This window comes from Acipenser ruthenus, chromosome 14, assembly GCF_902713425.1.
Source record: "Acipenser ruthenus chromosome 14, fAciRut3.2 maternal haplotype, whole genome shotgun sequence".
Taxonomy (NCBI): domain Eukaryota; kingdom Metazoa; phylum Chordata; class Actinopteri; order Acipenseriformes; family Acipenseridae; genus Acipenser; species Acipenser ruthenus.
Genome location: NC_081202.1, coordinates 8,960,252 through 8,979,017, shown reverse-complemented (window position 1 = coordinate 8,979,017; position 18,766 = coordinate 8,960,252). Strand labels below are relative to the sequence as shown.

At 36.1% G+C, this 18,766-nt stretch overlaps 1 protein-coding gene across 2 annotated transcripts in view; it reads right to left on the bottom strand.

Moving 5' to 3' along the window:
* Window positions 1-1,803: 1,803 nt before the first annotated feature.
* LOC117419978 (sodium-coupled neutral amino acid transporter 4-like) overlaps window positions 1,804-18,766 on the bottom strand; it is a 37,299-nt gene continuing 20,336 nt past the window's right edge. For both annotated transcript variants that reach the window (XM_034033441.3, XM_034033440.3), the window contains exons 8-16: window positions 16,551-16,633; window positions 16,391-16,449; window positions 15,284-15,544; window positions 15,115-15,194; window positions 14,144-14,244; window positions 12,970-13,094; window positions 9,357-9,501; window positions 8,522-8,619; window positions 1,804-7,125 (exon numbers count right to left, since the gene is read on the bottom strand). In XM_034033441.3, coding sequence (XP_033889332.2) covers window positions 7,024-7,125; window positions 8,522-8,619; window positions 9,357-9,501; window positions 12,970-13,094; window positions 14,144-14,244; window positions 15,115-15,194; window positions 15,284-15,544; window positions 16,391-16,449; window positions 16,551-16,633 — 1,054 coding nt within the window. In that variant the 3' untranslated portion in view covers window positions 1,804-7,023. The remainder of the gene's footprint in view (window positions 7,126-8,521; window positions 8,620-9,356; window positions 9,502-12,969; window positions 13,095-14,143; window positions 14,245-15,114; window positions 15,195-15,283; window positions 15,545-16,390; window positions 16,450-16,550; window positions 16,634-18,766) is intronic.

Genomic DNA, 18,766 nt, shown 5'->3' with positions numbered 1-18,766 from the left:
CAAGGGCAATACAAATGTGTATAAATGAAGCCAATGTCTGTTGCAGAATCACTTCTTAGAACAGTTTGTGGCTCCATCTGCTGTTTATAAAGTTCAGACATTTGGAATGGTCTGTCATGAGCTGCATTAGGCTTTCTAACACTGTAGAAAAGAATAACAACAAACAGGTAACCTTTTATCTAGTTAGCATTTTATAACTTTTTTATTCATAGACTGTGTGGCTTTTAAACAGTAAGTAGGCAAAGTTAAAGCAAAATAAAATGTAATTAGGTTTAATTATAAATTCTGGTCATTTTAAAATACAAATACAAAATGTTATGCTTCATTTTCAGCAAATCTATTATAATCTCCAGTGAGTCGAATGAAAAGGCTTCGAAGTACAATCTATATGCATTACTTGGAAAACCACACATGTGAACCATTTCAATGTTTCTTTTGCGTAAAATCAGTAACTTATTATCTCATCTTTAATATGTCTACAGTGGCATTACTGCAAGGTTTATCTACAGCTCTACAGTGACCCCATTCACATGTAACAGAAATTATTATTATATTCAGGCTCAGATTTTGAAAGCTTATTTGCTTATGTGTTTGATTTTAATTTCCCTGATAAAAGTGCTGTATTTTACTGGGCAGAAAGCTTAAGTTTAAAATGAAACTTTCATATCAAAGACTTCACTTAAAAGCGCCTTGGGATGGCTTGCCATGAAAAGCACTTTATAACTAAAATTTGATTTGATTTGTTTTGACAATGAATCAGTGTTTTACAAGGAACCGTCTCTAAAGTGAATACCTTGCCAGCACTTCCCTGAAGGAAATGCAGGTGCTAATTATTGAGAAATGGTCTTGTGACCCTGCAGAACAATTTAAACACGTTGTAGAATAAGTGTCATCCTGTCTGTTTATGGAAGTTTAATGATAGGCATTTTGAATGTTTATGTTCAGCCTCTCTCTATCTACACAATATACAGTATCCTCAATGGAAACATTGTGCATTTGTTGTAAATTAAATATGTTTGTTGAATTTTTCTTCCAGATCATTTTTTAATTGCATAAGCAAGATTGTGCGCTCTATTGGATTTAAATAAATCATTCTAAAATGAATGTATTAATTTTGGATTTAACAGAATATCTACTGCGAGATATCTGGTTATGGTTAATGAATATGAATATTTTAATTAAAATGTCTAACAATATAACAACAATATGCAACTTCGCTTTGAGACATCACACTTTGTTTTGCTTTTACCATAGTATACCACTTCATTTTAGGAATCAATTTGCTTTTTATTAAGTGTCAGATATCTGAATCACTAGCAAATTTTGTAAATGGGAATTAAATGGATGAAATGTATGGAAACATTTGTGGGGCTGTCATAAAGTCACCTGGGGTACATCCACATGTTATGGCTTATTTAGGCCATGTAGAGTGCTGAATTTTGGTATTAGCACTGAACTAGCCAAAGGGAATAAAATGACACAAAAGAAAAATGCCCAGAGTGTTAAAATCACAGAGATGACGAGTTAAGGAGCGAAGGCCTCAAACACTGTGCATAGTTAATTAACCAAGTTATATGGGATTTAACAGCACCCCCTATGAGCATTTTTTTAATATTACATTATTGTATTAACCATGACTTGTTCTGTGCTGCTCTATACTCTTCGTCACCTAGATAAGGCACAGCATGCCTAGCAGACAAACTATAGTGCCTTCATCAGTGTTTTTGTTTTTTTTAGGTTGTTGGTTTTTGTTCTTCTATTCATATGGAGTACTGTGGCACACAAGACACAAGACGAGATACGTTTGTTTTTAAAATGTTTATTGTGCATCTTGCATATATTGCAATTGTTTCTCTAATACAAAACAGCCTCTTTGTTCCAACAAACGCACAGGTTGAGTTTAGTTGTACCACAGAAGACATTTAAAAAAAAAAAAAAAAAACCTACACAGTACAAAACTGGAACTACTGTAGACATGCTATTTGTATTTTTACAACAGCAGCAACATGACAACCGTTTGTTTGGCTAGCATGCTTGTTTGCTTTCAGATCCATGAACCAGGAAACACCAATAAGGCATCTGAAAAATATTCCTAAATAGAATAAATTGTTTACAAACATGGTAGTTACATGTAAACTTCCAGCATACATTATTAAAACTGTTATTAGAAGTCTCTGGATATGCTACAAAACATATAGTAAACTTCTACCACATACAGGTCCAATGGTACCTGATAAATGAAAGACTTAAGGCTTATCAAATTTTGTATTCATATACTAGATATGTAACAATAGCATATACAAGTTTACATTGTGTTAAAAAAAAAACTCCTATAAAAGCTAAGTTGCCTTTTTGCAAACTAAGTTGCTGAGTTTTAAATTTAAAAAAAAAAAAACACACCTTGGAAAAGATATATGGTAATATTAATTTGCCTGCCATAACTTGAGTATGCTTTAATCCATTTCATCCAAGATTCCTCAAGCATTTTCCATGAAGCATTTAAGGTTTATATAACAGGTACAAGCATCCTGGATTAAGTAAGCCAAAACTTTCATGTTGTGATATAATTTCTGTCTAAGAGGGTTTCCTTGGTAGGGTACAAAAACAACTATATACAGTTATATAAAAGGCAGGCCAGAGTTGCATTGCCGATCAAGGGTTACAGTGCAAATGGAAAGTGCTTTCATATTTAAGTAAGTAGCTTCAAATTACATTGATATTGTTTTTAATTTCTATTTTACTGACCCTTTACATTGGGCTGATCTGGCCTGTGTTACTTATGTCTATGGCTGACCACTAGAGCTGAAGGGCAGATTCTGAATTCAGGTCAAAGCACCTTCCCAATATCAAAAGCTAAAACATTAAAAACACACAGTCATTGAGTAAAATAACTGCTCAGAGTGATTGTAAACATCATACACTGCAAAGGGAGAGTAAAACACAACTGCATATGTCATTTGAAGTCACTTAAGGTACACCTTGGATAATCATTGAACTCACTTATATATACACATTATGTTTTGACCAAGAGACAGCTTGTTTATTTAGGTAAACGGGACATGTTTTCACCATTGATAGCAGTAGACAAACACAGCAATGCAACCCACGCTTGGCCATTTTTTTCCTGAATAAACAGCAACAGTAAATCCAGGTTTACTATTCCGTATCAATTACATTGACCACAATCTTATTTTCAAAACCTTACCTATAAGGAGAATCTGGTGGCACAATCCCTTATAACCCCCCCACAATTATATATATATATCTATATTAAAAAAAAAGTGTACCACAGAAAACATATTTACAGTACATATACAATCGTCAAAAAAGACCATGTATGTAATCTAAAACATGCATGTAATATTAAGCCATTTCATTTGAAATATCCACTTGTTACTTGTATATGTAGATCTACAAAAGATCTATAAATGTTGTCCACTTTGGCTTGCAAGATTTGACACACTCCTTGGTTCGGCTTGTTTGTAACTCTTTCTTGGCAAGATATGACTGTAGAAGGGCCGTGGCAAGATATTTGGACAAAAATATTAAGCTTCAGCGTAAGGTGTTTATTTGGCATCTGCATCTGTTAAAGTATTGCTGGCGTAAGCTTCTGTAAACATTTAGGTAATCGTTTACAATTTAACCACTATCTTTGAAGACTTCAAAACAAATTATTTTGCTCAGTTCTTTTGACCTTTTACACCAAGACAAACAACTCTTCTTTCAGAGAGAGTAATAAAACCTTTTGCAGTGCATTTTTTGATGTGGCCCACAACATATATTTCAGTTATTAATTTGTTCATGATAAAATGTACTTGCATTTATATTACAGTTCTATATGTTTCTCTTTCAGTCAATTATTTGTTGATATTTTCACTAAGTCTACTCCGGCAAGATATATGAAAAATGTATACAACTATTTAGTAGTTTTTGTGATTTTTAAAAAAAAATTGTGTCCAATTATTATTTTTCCTACAGTTTTCTCCCAATTTGGAATGCCCATTTGCTTTTCTCTCACTGCAGCCATTCACCACATGGATCAGGAGAGCCAAAGGTTCAGTGTGCGTCCTCCAATCCCATGGCCAAGCCAGCATCCTTTCTCACCCAGAGACTCGAAAGCAGATGTCAGCGAGCTACCGGCCTTTGGAGTACAAAGGCCATTACAGTGAGAATATGGAATATAGAAATTAAAGCAAAGAGGTATGTCCGCCTATGAGCTTACTGGGCGCCTGGCCAGTAGGGTTCACTATAGCGCAATGAGGAGAAACAGTCCCTGCTGGTTTAGCCTCCCTAAACAATGGGAGCGCAAGAGCCAATACGACGCTTCCTACGGACTACTGTTTGTGATGAATTCTTGGCCGCACGCCATGCTGAATAAGGGTAACCTATTGGCATTATTTCACTTTCTGGTATGTTTGAGATCTAAGGCAAAAAGGCTGTGTGACCTACAGAAAAGAAACAATGACTAGAACACCGAATATTCTTGTTTTAAATTCCAAGTGAAGCTATTGCGAGGCATGCTAGATTCATGCCATTACCTTCTGATGACTGCAGCAACAATTTAATAGCTTGAGTGGTAAAAAGTAACAAGCAATACCACTTTACAGGCACATCTCAGCATTCACATTCCAAACCTCAACACAAATATAAACATACTGTACAAGTTCCTAAAACATGGCAACCAATATCTGCGCATTGGAAAAGAGAGAACCCTATACATATTTAGCAACAAACTAAATCCTGTGATATTCAATCAAAACCAAATTAAGTCAACCAACAAGCTTATTATAGAAATATTACCAATATAAACAGTCTCCTGCATCAAACATCTTTAGACATATCTGGTCAATAAAGACAAACACAATCTTGTTTCTCCCCCTTGTTGTGAAAAGCATGCCTAAATTAAAAGGACAATACTTGACTTGAGAAACGGTTATCTACTCCACTTAACAGTGTATGAAATAAAATACAAATATGCAGCCAGCATGGGGGGGATTAAGTCTAGCTTGAAGACAATATTAATATACATGTATATATACAAATAAAATGAGAGAGTCACACTTAAAAAAAGAAAATCCCCTTAATCACCAGTGCATGAATACTATGGCCTGGTTATATATATATATATATATATATATATATATATATATATATATATATATATAGACACACGCACACGCACACACACACACACACACACACATACAGTTAAGGTCACTGTTGGCATTGACCTGGACATGTTACAGGTCGCAGGTATAGCACATATACTGAAGGTGGAAAGGCACACTTGCAACATATTTTTGCGGGGCAACTACAGTGGATATGTTACATATTCAGCAGCTGTGTTCATACTGCTCCTGCACTACTGAGAATTAAAAAAAAAATAACAATAAAAAATAGAAATAAAAAAACACACTGCACACATAAGGGTAGATGTACTAAAGTGTACTTAAGCGTTGCAAACGAGTCAGAAGCCTAGGGTGAAATGTACTAAACAAGAGCAATGCTGTTAGCGACTTTTTAAGGAATGCTTTGCGGCAGCAGTTTTTCTTTGCGGTTCAACCGTAGATGAATATGTAATTATGGGCATTCCTGCATACATTTGCAAAAAGGGGGCAGAGATGAGGGTTCACAAATATTATAATGAGATGTACTAAAGCTGCCGACAATTGCGACACTTACAAATGCATCAATTTGTTAAGAACACCAATGTGTACAATGCAGCAGCATGATTTATTTTGTGTTACCAGTAGGCTAAAGTACAGAAATAAGTGTGCTAGGTATTCATTTGATTTTACTACTGTACTGTATACTGTATAGGCCTACTATACAGATCTATATTTTTACATAATGTAATGTTTAGCCTACCCAAAACACATTAGTGTCATTTCAGTGCAATGATTTATATTTAAAATACATAGAGAACTGTAAATGCATGTGCGTGTGATTTTATTGTATTGTTTTTAAACCCGACACCTCCTTATGTCGGACAAGCATGTCCGGTTTAGCAAGGGGTTACTGTATGATTATGATTAGCTTTTGGGGGGTGAAGGTTGGTGACCCACTATAGAATCTGATGGGATTAAACTGCCTTTCATCTTTTATATATATAACAGTATTAAAATAGGTAAAATGGTACAGACGATTACATTTAACAAAAAACAATGTTATTTTGATTCTTGCAGCCTTGCATGTATAGACGTTACCCTTCGGACACTCTGCTGCAGCAAACCACAACTCAACTGCCGCTATTTTATTTGAAAAAATGTCGCACATCTCTCGCTAGAGATCTCGCTAAGATGACGCAAATATTTGACCCTTTGCGGTCCTCATGAATACAGATAGCCCAGACACCACATAGATAACACGGACATAAACAAACAAGATAGCTGCTTCCGCATCCAGCGCTCAAAGAATGTCACTGACATTTGCAGAGCTTTTTTTTAGATGTTATAGTAATAAAATAATGACTTGGATCGCATTATTGAGGAGTTTGGTGATAAAACGAGTGATCAGGAGATGATTTATTGGTATGCACTACTATGTAGAGGTATGTGAAAAATACAGCGAACAAAGGGTGCGCTGAATAAATGGACCGCTAAGGGTTAAATTAGTATATTGCGGCTCTCTTCATTAACATATTTTTTCTTAGTACATACGACAAAATGTGCACTTTGTGAATTGTCATAACGAAAATGCAAACTGCGGTGTGTTTGCACTGCAGCTGGCCCCATCTTAGTACATCTACCCCATAATCTTTAGGTAAACTAAACGCAAGCGTTAACTTTCTTAAAAACATAAATAGAAACACTCCCTATCACTACAGGGTGTGTTTTTTTCTTCTTTGAAAGAACACTTGTACTGCACTAATACACAGTCTTTTGGATCCTGCTTTAACATGAGCGTGGAAAAACACCTCCCTCCTTGAGTGACACAGGTGCTCTTTCCCTGGGGGGACTTGCTGGAGAATGGCATTCAGAGCTTCAAGTCATCAGTGTATACTTGTTTTTCAACCCAAATGGGTTAGTGGCCACCAGAACCGGGAGGGTTGTGAATCCAGTCACTTACAATGAGTGACATGCTTCCGATCATAAAAACAATTCCCACGACGAGGAACACAAGTGCCTAAAGGTTGAGAAAAGGCAGGGTCAGTACTGTGCAGCATACATACAGTACACATTGCCTTCTCTTTCTCATCCCATGTAGTTGACAGCCTGGGACTCTGTTGGCTTATCATACTGGCTGCACCTGTCTCATCACCTGCAGGGGCTACATGGCCAAATAACTAACTTGTCATCCTTGCAGGAACACTAGGAAATAACCCCCTTTATTTCGTACTCCGAGGCACTTATGCTATACCCTGAAACACTCCTAAACTCATTCTATCTACTTGCTGCCGCAGTCTCTTGTGTACAATTGTAAATGTCTCCTTAAAAACAATAACTATAGTTTTGCTTTTGTTGTTGCTCAAGTAGTTTCACTGCTCACAGCTCATACTGTTTTGGAAGACGACCTCCATTCCACCTTCTGTGTTAAATGAATAAATAAATAAAACATCTTCACCACTGCCATCGTTGAAACAGAAAAAATAGCCAAGTGGCTGAGGGCAAGATTTATTGAAAGTGGAGTTAAGGTAAACATCCCTCTGTTGCCATTTTGGATCCAACTGTTCAGTACCGTGGTGTGAGGTAAATGTTAGCATCTAAGCAATTTGCATGCTAGCGGTGGATTCAAAAGGGCACGGTACAAAAACACTATTTAAACATTGGTTGAGGTCGGCTGATAGGTAGACAGAAGCCGGGCTGTTGGACAGTGAAATTACTTTCCCCCCAGTCGATCAATAACCAAAGAAATGGGGAAAGAATCACAGTTGTGCTTAATAAAGGATAACACCGTCAGCAGAAATAGTTCAAACAGTAGTCAGGGGGTGTTGACTAATGCTAAGCAGTTCTGTTGGTAAAGTTGTGCAGTACCACAAATAATTATTTGTATAAGAAAGTCTCGGCATGAGGTTTAATGTGCAGATTATTTAACGTGTCCCTTTATAAAAAATGAATAGACTTCCCTATTCCATTTAAGTCAGTTGTAAGGTCCTATTGTCACATGACTTGAATGCAATGAGGAAGTCTGCTCAATGTCAGGCAGCTAGGCTTGTTCAGGCAAGTTGAAAGACAGCGGAGCCAGGTAAAAGACAGAGTATAAAGAACAATGATGAGAACTCAACATCAGAGCAGAAGCCACAACCACAAAGAATGATTACGAGGGCCAGAAAAAAACAAAGTAAATAATCAATTAAAATGTCATTTGAATCCAGTTATTCTTTATACACTCAACTATACTTTCTCTACAATAACGTAAATCTGCCATTTAACAGGAATTACTTTAAACTAAAGGTCATCTGCCACATTTGCTGAAGGCGCTTCACAAACAGTGATTTACATAAAACATAGTATAGCATCCAAATTAGAATGAACAGTGAATTAACTACCAATTTTTTTTATTTTTTTTTATTTGTACTTACCCCTATCTTTTGTGGTGATTTAAGAGGTATGCTTTTCACTAGTCTAATGTAGAACGCAGCTGGAAGGATAAAGATAAGCATGGTCGCAGCAGAGGAACCTGATAAAAGAAAAGTCGATTTATAAACGTGGCAATATATATTTCAAAAACAGAGACTTGTGCACAAAAAGCAATTTAGAGATATTTCAAGCCGTACCTAAGCAAGTCTTTTATTATTATTTTTATTTTACATGGTTCATCAAAAATGCAGACAATAAAGTCATAACAAATTTGGCCGTCAATGACTTTAATTATTCCTCCCTTGTAAGTGACGCAACATCCCCTCCCAGCTAACAGCTGTTCACGGTTGCTGTACAGCAAGAAGCTATCATTCATATAGCTGCAGCCTAATTCCTAGGCCAGCAAAAAATAACCATTATTGTTACAACCCCAAGAAGCTGTTAATAATGAATACAGGATGCTTAAAATGTATGTATTGAACTAAATAACTATCTATTTGCATTCAGGGAAACACGTTACTTCCTTCTCTTTTTGATTTTTACAATCATTGATGGCATGTTAACCCCTTTCTCAATTTAATGATTTTAAACAGTGGCAGATTTTCATACTTTACATTAGACATGATTTACTGACCACATCATTAAAAAGATATATCATCTGCTGTGTGTTTCCATAATGTTTCAACCAGTTAAATATCCAATAATTTGTGTTTTTTCTTTTGTTTTTTACCGCATAGATCTATTACTAAGCGGTAACCAGGGTCCTTAACATGTTGTGACTAAGCCCAGGATTACTGCACAGTGAAACATGGGCCCAGCAAACAAAATGAAACTTACCAATGAAACCAAAGATGTCTCTAATGGTAGGCACAAATATCACCAGAAGATTGTTAAAAACCAGCAGGACTACTGCAATCAGGAAATGCCTGATCCAGCTGAACTCTCTCCCGGCAAATAATAGGGTTGTAATCGAAGACCGGACCTACAGTGGGAAAAGAATAAGAATAAAAAACAACTAAAAGAAAGGACATCAGTTATTAAATAATACCAACAGAAATAGCCAGATATATAGACAGAGTGCTTATGCTTTATATTTTATAGGACATTTTTGCTGCAGAGCAATAATCGTAGATTGAACAGTTTTTTTCAAGCTTATTTATAGTCTTTTGCTCTTAGTACTTTAAAACAAATCCTCAAATAAGCTTATTAGTGTTATTGTAAATAGGGTCTATATTTCTGTAAAATAAAACACTGTCTGCTTTCAAACAGTTTGATGTGTATTTTCTTTTTCTTTTAAGATAAGGGACTACAGACACAGAGGTTTTTTTTTTTGTTTTTTTTTTTACATTGCAATCAGGTTTGTGTGATTCAGTAATGGAACACCTTACATGCAGTGCACAGATTAGCTCCTTCCATTGTGAATTTAAGTAGGTGAAAGTTCAAGAGTTGCAAATGGTACACCACAGAACAACAATCTGCTCAATGATTGGCCGGGGGAAGTTTTAAGGGGCGTGACTTAAGCGTTTTTTTCCTAAGGTGAAAAGAAATATGGGGTCAAGTGTCATCGCAACTCAAACAGAGGCTGTAAGGGAGAGACAAGCAATTGCAAGTGGAGCTTGCATCAGCCATAGGAGGAATGGCTTGTTCAGAACAGGTGCAGTTATACTATAATCCAATAGAACATTATTGCACAGATCATTTTGCTAAGAATAACTGTACATTAAAAAAGCAGTTTTGTTGTAAATAATAATGATATTTTAATTCATGAAAACACAAAGCATCACAAAGCACAAGTTCCTTTTTCCTATATATTTCCCATACCCTAAATAGCATGTTTTACTGACCACTATCACAACTTTGAATGACAAAGGCAGCAGAGTGGTGTTGCTGTCCAAAAGAGCCACAAATACCTTGTTCTTTCTAAAGCTGTGTATGAACAAAGCATTCTACTGCATATGAAAACTTGACAACAGATGCACTTCATGGGTCTAGCTCAGGGGTGGGCAATCCTGGTCCTGGAGGGCCGGTGTCCCTCCTGGCTTTTGTTCCAACTGTGCTCTAAATTACTTAATTGTACTGATTATTACCAATTATTGGTCTATTTAAGTAATTTAGAGCACAGTTGGAACAAAAGCCAGGAGGGACACCGGCCCTCCAGGACCAGGATTGCCCACCCCTGGTCTAGCTGAACTGAACCGTTGACTGATTAAACACTAACTGTTTTGGACTGGCAATCACTGATGAAGAATAATACATGCATCTTGTATTTTTCCTCTCAATGATCTTATGTTTGCAATTCTGATAAGTGTGAATGTTTATGTAAGGAAATGATTGCATACGTGTGGCCCAGGATCTCGCCTTTTGGCCTGAAAGGAGCCGCTCTCCAAGAGGTCAACCAAGGCCAGGTGATGGGACCCAATAAACAATCGATAAAGGAAAGAGATAAATCCCTTGTTTAAGCAACTGCACCAAACCTTAAAAAAACAATTACCGCAGAACCAAAAAACTCCTGTCTTTCTATAATGGTATGCAGTTGTCAGAGCAATATGTATTAAGCATTAGTGCAAAGAGAAGGCTTTAATTAAAAAGAGTAAAAGCTTCTGCTAGTTCCAATTCCCACGTCATATTCATGTCATCACTGGTAGTTTAATTTAAAGGCATCACTGTTACACAGTCTACCCAGTTCAGTCTTCAAAAAAAGAATACAGGCTCTGAATTATTAAACCTCTTCTGCACATTGATGAAAAGCACCAGATACTCAAGGCCTGGCTATTTACAAATGAATAAGCCCTTTACAGTTTCGAGAGCTCTAAAAAAAAAAAAAAAACACAACAACTGACAGCAGTCTACAAAAAGGACATTACTTCTCTGTGTTAGTATTCAGCTGTAGAAAGCCGATTTATCTAAGGTTTGTTCCAGAAAGTACTAATAGGTATAAGAGTTAAAAAAAAGTAGATTTTTCCTCACTTACAAACTACAGGAAGTACTTTCCTCTTTGTATGTTTAAATGAGGACGTGGAACAGCAGTGCTGAGGGACTGGAACATTCTGTCTAAGCAAACCGCAAAACACAGGGGTGTGAAAAGGTTCCAACGCCCACTTAAAACTTGACTGATCTCCATGTGATTGTTCTTGAGACTACTCAATTGTAATTGTAACAGTGAAAGTGTGCCTCCTGCTGGCTGTTTTCTGTTATTTCTTGTGTAGAGAGGGAAACAGGAATGGGTCTTTTTTTGAAAATAAAAAAAAATCCACAGTAACAGGCAATAAAGGAAACATCATCCACTACATCCACATTACACTACAACCATAAGAGACACATTTAGACTGTATGGCGATTACTGTTTCACTTGAAAATGATATCTGGCTCCCTTTGATGGGCACTGTCAGGGATCATATGGAGCTGTTCACAGCTGTTCATTACATTCCCATAGCACTCCTACAGTAGTCACACAGCCAAATAAAGACCAGACCCAAATATGGTAAGTAGGAAGGGGCCAGCTTATTGAAACGACTTCCTGAGAACTAGTTTTAAATGGATTCTGTATTTACCAGGAAAGAACAGCATAGGTGTCCTTCGAGACAAAGCAGAACTCAAGAAGAGCACATATTGAATGGCAGTTAAATATTATATGTATCAGTTCAAGCTTCCGTAACTTGGTCTTTGAGGATCTCTGTTCTTTATTTGGGTTAGCAAGTCCTGAGAGAATAAGCTGAGAACATGCTGTGTAATTCCATTCTGTTATAGCCAACCCACAGCTCCCTTTCTTTCAACCTGCTTATGAGCCACACTCAATGTATCTGTCATTTTTATAGTGGGGCTAGCGATCAAGCAAAGCACAGCACAGGCCTATTTAAAGCAATCAAAAATACCCCCAAGGTGTTGACGTTGACTTGAAAGCTGGAATGTAGATAATTTGACATTTGTATTGTGTTATATATTACATTTTCTGTTTGGCTGCTTTTAAAATACGAAACTGTTTTACTGGACTTGAACGAGGAATAATTTGTAATTCATAAACCCATATATCCTAAAAATGTCACTGTAGAACCATTTAAAACAAGATTGTGTCCAAAGACTAAAAAAAGTACATCTGGCAGAAGCATTCAATTACCGAAGCTATCTATCTATCTATCTATTCACAGCTATAATTCAATATTTAACTACTGTAACATTTCACGATAATAACAAGATTTATTTCTGTGTTCTGATATCGATTAAGCTTTCATGAAGAACCTCTGTACCTAGAATGAATAAAACGGCATGGACACTGGTATTGAAATCCTTTCTGAAATCTGATAGAAAGCTCTGTTTAGTCCGCTTTTAATACCAAGCTAATCGTTTTGCAAATCACTCACACCCCAGGAACTTATTTTGGAGATTCCTCCAAAGTGACAAATCTACACTGATGCATGATATGTGCTGTTTTTAAGGAAAGATGAATGCTTACTGGAAAGAGGACAATGGGGACAGTCAAGGTGACAGCTATCAGTACTGCAAGACGGACCATGAGGAGCAGGGTGTCAAACCTATATACTTTGGTGAAGGTATGAAGCAATTCTGCTTCCACGTTACCTAAAATTAAAAATAAATAAAAAGGAAGATGAATGTTTCACACAAGCAACATGAATGAAAAACATTAACCAGCAGCCTCCTCAATACATATTTACAACTACATCACACTGTAGTATACAGAATAAAAAAGATTTATAATAAAACACACAGAACATCCAGTGCACTAATGCTGTAATTGTGGTTTATTTTAATTAAAAGGACATTTTTACACACCCTCTAGTCCATACTATTTTACCAGTTATACAACAAGCTTTGGGAGATCTTGGGTTGAATAACTTTTTCAAATTCGATGCTGCTGAGAGAATTATTATTATTATTATTATTATTATTATTATTATTATTATTATTATTATTATTATATACAGGATCTCATCTATCTCTCATTCATTCAAATCCGAAGACAGAATGACCAGGCAAATGCACTGTTCCAAATTACACTGCACTGCTAAGCAGAGCTGATCTAAGGAAATATATTCTCTGAATTCAGTTGTTTAATTTCGGTTTAAACATACTTCTTTCCATACATTGTACTTATTAGTGAAGTAGTGTGATTATTCACACATAAGGATGGTAGTAAATAACTCAGCCATTCTCTTTCATGGAAGAACTACAGTACTCCATAAATGTTCATGGTGTATCATCTATTTATTCTCTTTGTTTAAACAAAACAAAGATACTATGAAAGACAAAAACATTATATTGCAATACAAGTGGTATTGACCGCATCTAGTATTATTTTAAAGGAAGTACTTCAAAAGGTGAGAGCTGTGACAAACCAACTAAACATCACTGAGGTTAGAACAAGTGTCTGCAAGGTAAGTGGTTGTGGGTTTTGATTTCTAGCCAGGGCTGACTCAGCCTGAGATATCTAAAACAGGCACTCTGGAGGGGGCTTGCAAGGGCTCTGAAACACCCCACTTGCTTCCAAATTGGCAGTATATGATGCTTGATGGATTAAATAAAGTTATGTATGCAAGTTCTCTTGACAATTGATACAGTAACTTACTAACCCCTAGAATTTCATCTTTCTGGCTGCTATTTTTACTTACCATAGAAAGTAAGATACCCAAACAGAGCTGAAAACATATACATAACAAGCATGGCAGTGATGGATATGTTAGAGACGTTCTGCATCTTCTTTCGTGAACGGCTGGGAAGTAGAAGGAAAAGATCCTGTTAGAAACCCTACTCTAAAGAGCTTCAGACTTTAAACAGAAGGTTACTCTGTTGGAGTTTTCATGGGAGAGAGTGCAAACATCAAACTCTCTTCTTTCATATCTCACAGTTTAATGCCTATATGGAAACATTGTTTGAATTGGAATTATGGAGAGAATTGGTCTACATATGTGTAGATTTACACATTTTACAGTTTTGTTAAATCCAGCAGATGTTTTGTCAAGTGCAAGATTGTAATGTGTATTATGAATATCAGCACAGGGATTGCTGCTGTTTTCTGGTAACGAAATCACTTCATGCCCTTTGGTTTCAAACCCACTCCAACATCTAATAACAGTAGTCAATTAATTTCAAAGCTATTGTTTAAAACTTTATTCATTAAACCATTTTTGGCTTCATTAAAAGTCTCGAGGCTGAATATCAAACTTTAAACCCTGAGATTTGATTATCGACCTTACGCTCTCTTTTTTTTAAAATATACAACAGATTAAATTTGAATGCCCTTTGAGCTAACTATTTATTCCTTGTCATTAGCAAAAAAAAAAAAAAAAAAATTATTATTATTATTTCTGAAAGAAAAAAACAAAACCAATAATGTTCAGAAACCAGAAATAACCATCTCAGGAATTTAATTTTGGGGCTTGTACAGTTAATATTTGTTTATTAATCTTTTTAGAATTATAATTGGTGTTATATATTTAATGAGAAAATAATGCACTAATGAGTTTGGAGTAAACAGCTTTGCAAATCTACCCTTTTGTTGCTAAATACAGAGGTGAGTGTTGCACTTTCTTTGTAATTAAGGCAGCATGGAGTCAAACTGGCACACAAACAGTATACTTACTCTTTCAGTTCACTGAAGATTGGCAGCACCTCGGGGTGACACACAAATGCGAATGCCAGGATTGGTATTGTGTAAGCGGTCTAAAAAATAAAAATGTAACACATATTTAGTAACTCAGCGTGTGTTAGGATCAGATATAAATATAAATGTCCTTCAAAGGCCCACATACCTGTGAGTTGAACACAAAGTACTTTGGTTTGCACATGTCCTCCTCCTCGTGGTGAGTTTCATAAACCACCCCATTGCTGTGCTCTCCAGGAGCTTTGGTTTCGCCATGAGAGTATTCCATAGTGAAGTCAGCACCAGAATGAACCGTTCTGTTGTGTAACATAGCTGGAGACATGTGCATGCTGGTATTATAGGTTTGGTTCGCTCCAATTGGGTCCAAAAGGGGCAGTGGGCAGGGGATTTGGGACTTCTTGTAGATCAACTAAAAACACAGGAAATTATATATATTACACACACACACACACATATATATATATATATATATATATATATATATATATATATATATATATATACACACACACACTTACAAAAATGTATACAGTATATAACTCAACATAATAATAATAATAATAAGAATAAGAATAATAATAATAATAATAAGAATAATAATAATAATAATAATAATAATAATAACATGTAATATGCAGCATAAACTGAAGTGCAAATAGTCCTCACATGCATTTTTTTTTTTTTTTTTTTCACAAATGTCTTCCCTGATATATAGCGGTAACTATGGGCTATCAATGAAGAATATTCATCTTGTAGACATCTTATAAAACAACAAAGCTTTATTTACTGTATTTTATAAAATATTTTAGGTTTCTAATGCCAAGATAATTAATGAATAACTACAGAGCACATAGAGTATACTAGGGGGTAACAGTCTGCCAAATGGATCCATTCTGAGACTATTAGTGAGGGGGCCCGTTACCTTCAACTACAGCACAGGCGACGCACCCTTTAGTTATATGACAAGTACTTTGGTCCTTGAGTTTTAAGATTCTATTTTTTTTTATTTAAAAAAAAAAAAAAAGTTAAGTGCCGCTTCTGCTCTGAGTTTTACTTCAACAGAATCAGTCATTCCGCTCGGCTACAGAATGCTGTTGCTATGGTGTCAATGGACTCCTTAAGATGTTTGTTTACCCAAATGGTAATATTTTACCACATAATTCATCAAACTAGATTTGGAATCCCAATGAAAGTGAATGGCAGAGAGATTCCGCTTCTTATGAAATAATGTACGATATTAACATGAAATACTTACAACTCCGAGGAAAAACACCATGCATGTGAGAGAAAAGCCACTGGTATAACCAAGGTAACCTATCCAAGAACAACAATTGTATATTTTATTTTAAAAAGAGAACAATCAGAAAGCAAAAAATAAAACACTATAGGAAGACCTGGAAGTCAAAGATGCTTACCCAGATTTTTAAGCATGGAAAGAGGAAGGATGATTGCCAGTGATACAACCACCACAAGGTAATTGCCATTTAAGTACCATTCTCTGTTAAAAAGAAAGAACGAACATCAATGAAGTTGGACTGCAACATTTGTCTGAGTTGATATACAACTTACCCGTCACAAGTTCAAGGTTTGCTTATCTGTATAAAATCACTAGTTTCAAATTAACTGTACAGTTAAAAATAAATGACATGCCTTCTGAAGTTGTCTGACATGTTCTTTATGCATAGGGTTATTTTTGGTGTTTTACGTTTTTAAAACATGATGGCTAGCACTGTTGTGTAATTATACTGTGTGTTTTAGCTAGTCAGAAGTTCCACTTGGTTTCATACACATCATGCAAGTCTGTTTGCCACATAGCTGGGCATTAATGTAACACATTACTCATCTTGTCAAGGAGCTCTTATTTTTTACCTTCTAATAGCTCTATTGCTCTTCAATTACCAAATGTGTCTGCAGAATACATATTGGACAATGCATCTTTTGATCTTGTTATCGGCTCATCAGCTGTAGGCTTGAGACTGCTCTGTGTGTGTTACAAGCTAGAAGTATATTGTACACATATGCAGGATTAATGGGACACTCTTTACAAGCTGCCTTCTTTATTCTTTAGCATATCAATCTAGGCTTGCACATACTGTACTGATTTTAAGAAGTAATATCAATAGTCAATGCTGTGAAAATATGGGAGGAAATCGAAGGGAGAACATTCTTGGTTATTTATTTATTTGCATCAATAAACAAAAACGACTTGATCCCTAAGAAGAGATTGTGGTAAAGCAATACAAATGTTAAAGCAGCAAAATGTTCATTTGTATACAAAAAATGTTGCCCTTTCAGTTTTTTGTACATTTCCAATAAATTAAGCTGCAGAAAACTTATTTTTAACACAGTCACTCAAGCTAAACAGGTGCTTTTGAATGTCATCTGCAAACTTTATTGTGAAGTTCATTGTGAAGCTTGTTTTATTTACTGATTAAAATGTATATAAATCAAACGCAAGTTGCCTACATGATAGTATTGAAATAATTTAAATTAAGAGCTGACAACTAGGCTTTCGTTGACTTCTAGATAAACAAATCAATAACTATTTAGTGAATGTACAAAAGCTGGGACAGCAACAAAGTCGGCTTTCTAATACACTGTATAATAATATATCTCTAAACAAAATTGTGTAGCCCATACAAGGTATAGAAAAACACTAGCACTTGAGATGGGTAAGCGTTCACAGTCCCCTGGTTATAGGCAATACATTCTTCAATCATTTTATTGTATCGACAACCAAAAATTCAATCAATTAGCACTGGGTAAAAGGATTGCAAGTCACTTTTCAAAGAAATAGAACACCATGGATTTGAAGTAGGCTTTGTAGATAGCTGTGGCAGTGTGGCAGGGTGAAAGCCCTGCCGATGCATAGGTGTGTGTGGGGAATATTGGGTGGCAGGGAGGGGGTTCAATTCCTCCCTGTCAAAACATGTGGGAATGTGGCTGAATAAATGATTAATTAGGCTCCAGCCACCAGTGTATAAAAAGGGTGGTGTGGCGGAGTGTCCCGCCCCTATTATTATTATTTGTATTATTGTTTGCGGCGCGGATAACAGTGCCGCGTATTTCTTATTATTTATATTTAAAAACCCCGTGAGGATGCATGACTGATCAGCTACTGATTATGTAACTAGCTGACAGTCATGCATCCTTACCAAACGCGTGCAGACTCTGGCCGAGGGGTAATAAGATAATTAACAGCTGGTTAACCCTTCGGCCAGAGTATAAGAACCTGCAGCTGTCCGTTCTTGGAGTGTACAGTGGAGAGTACGGGGACCGGAGAGAGCGAGCGAAAAAATAACGACATTTAAAAACGACTGCTAAACAGTATTTGTTTATTCGTTTGGCCCTTGTGCCTTTTTGTTTTGTGTTTTGTTGATTGTTTAAATCTTTTGTTTTGTTTATTTGATTTATTAATAAATCCGCTGAGTGCCGTTGCACTCGGCTTCACACGCCCATCCATTGTTTTGGTTTCTGTACTTCCTGGTCCGTGACGTCACCACTGCGAGCCAGCCTGTCACAGTTTTCACAGGTATTAGTTGGAATTAGCGGTGAGAGTTAATGTCGGTGTTTGTTGGTGAAGGTATGCAAATTATCGTTGGTGTTACCGGGAGTTTTATGGAGCTGTGTG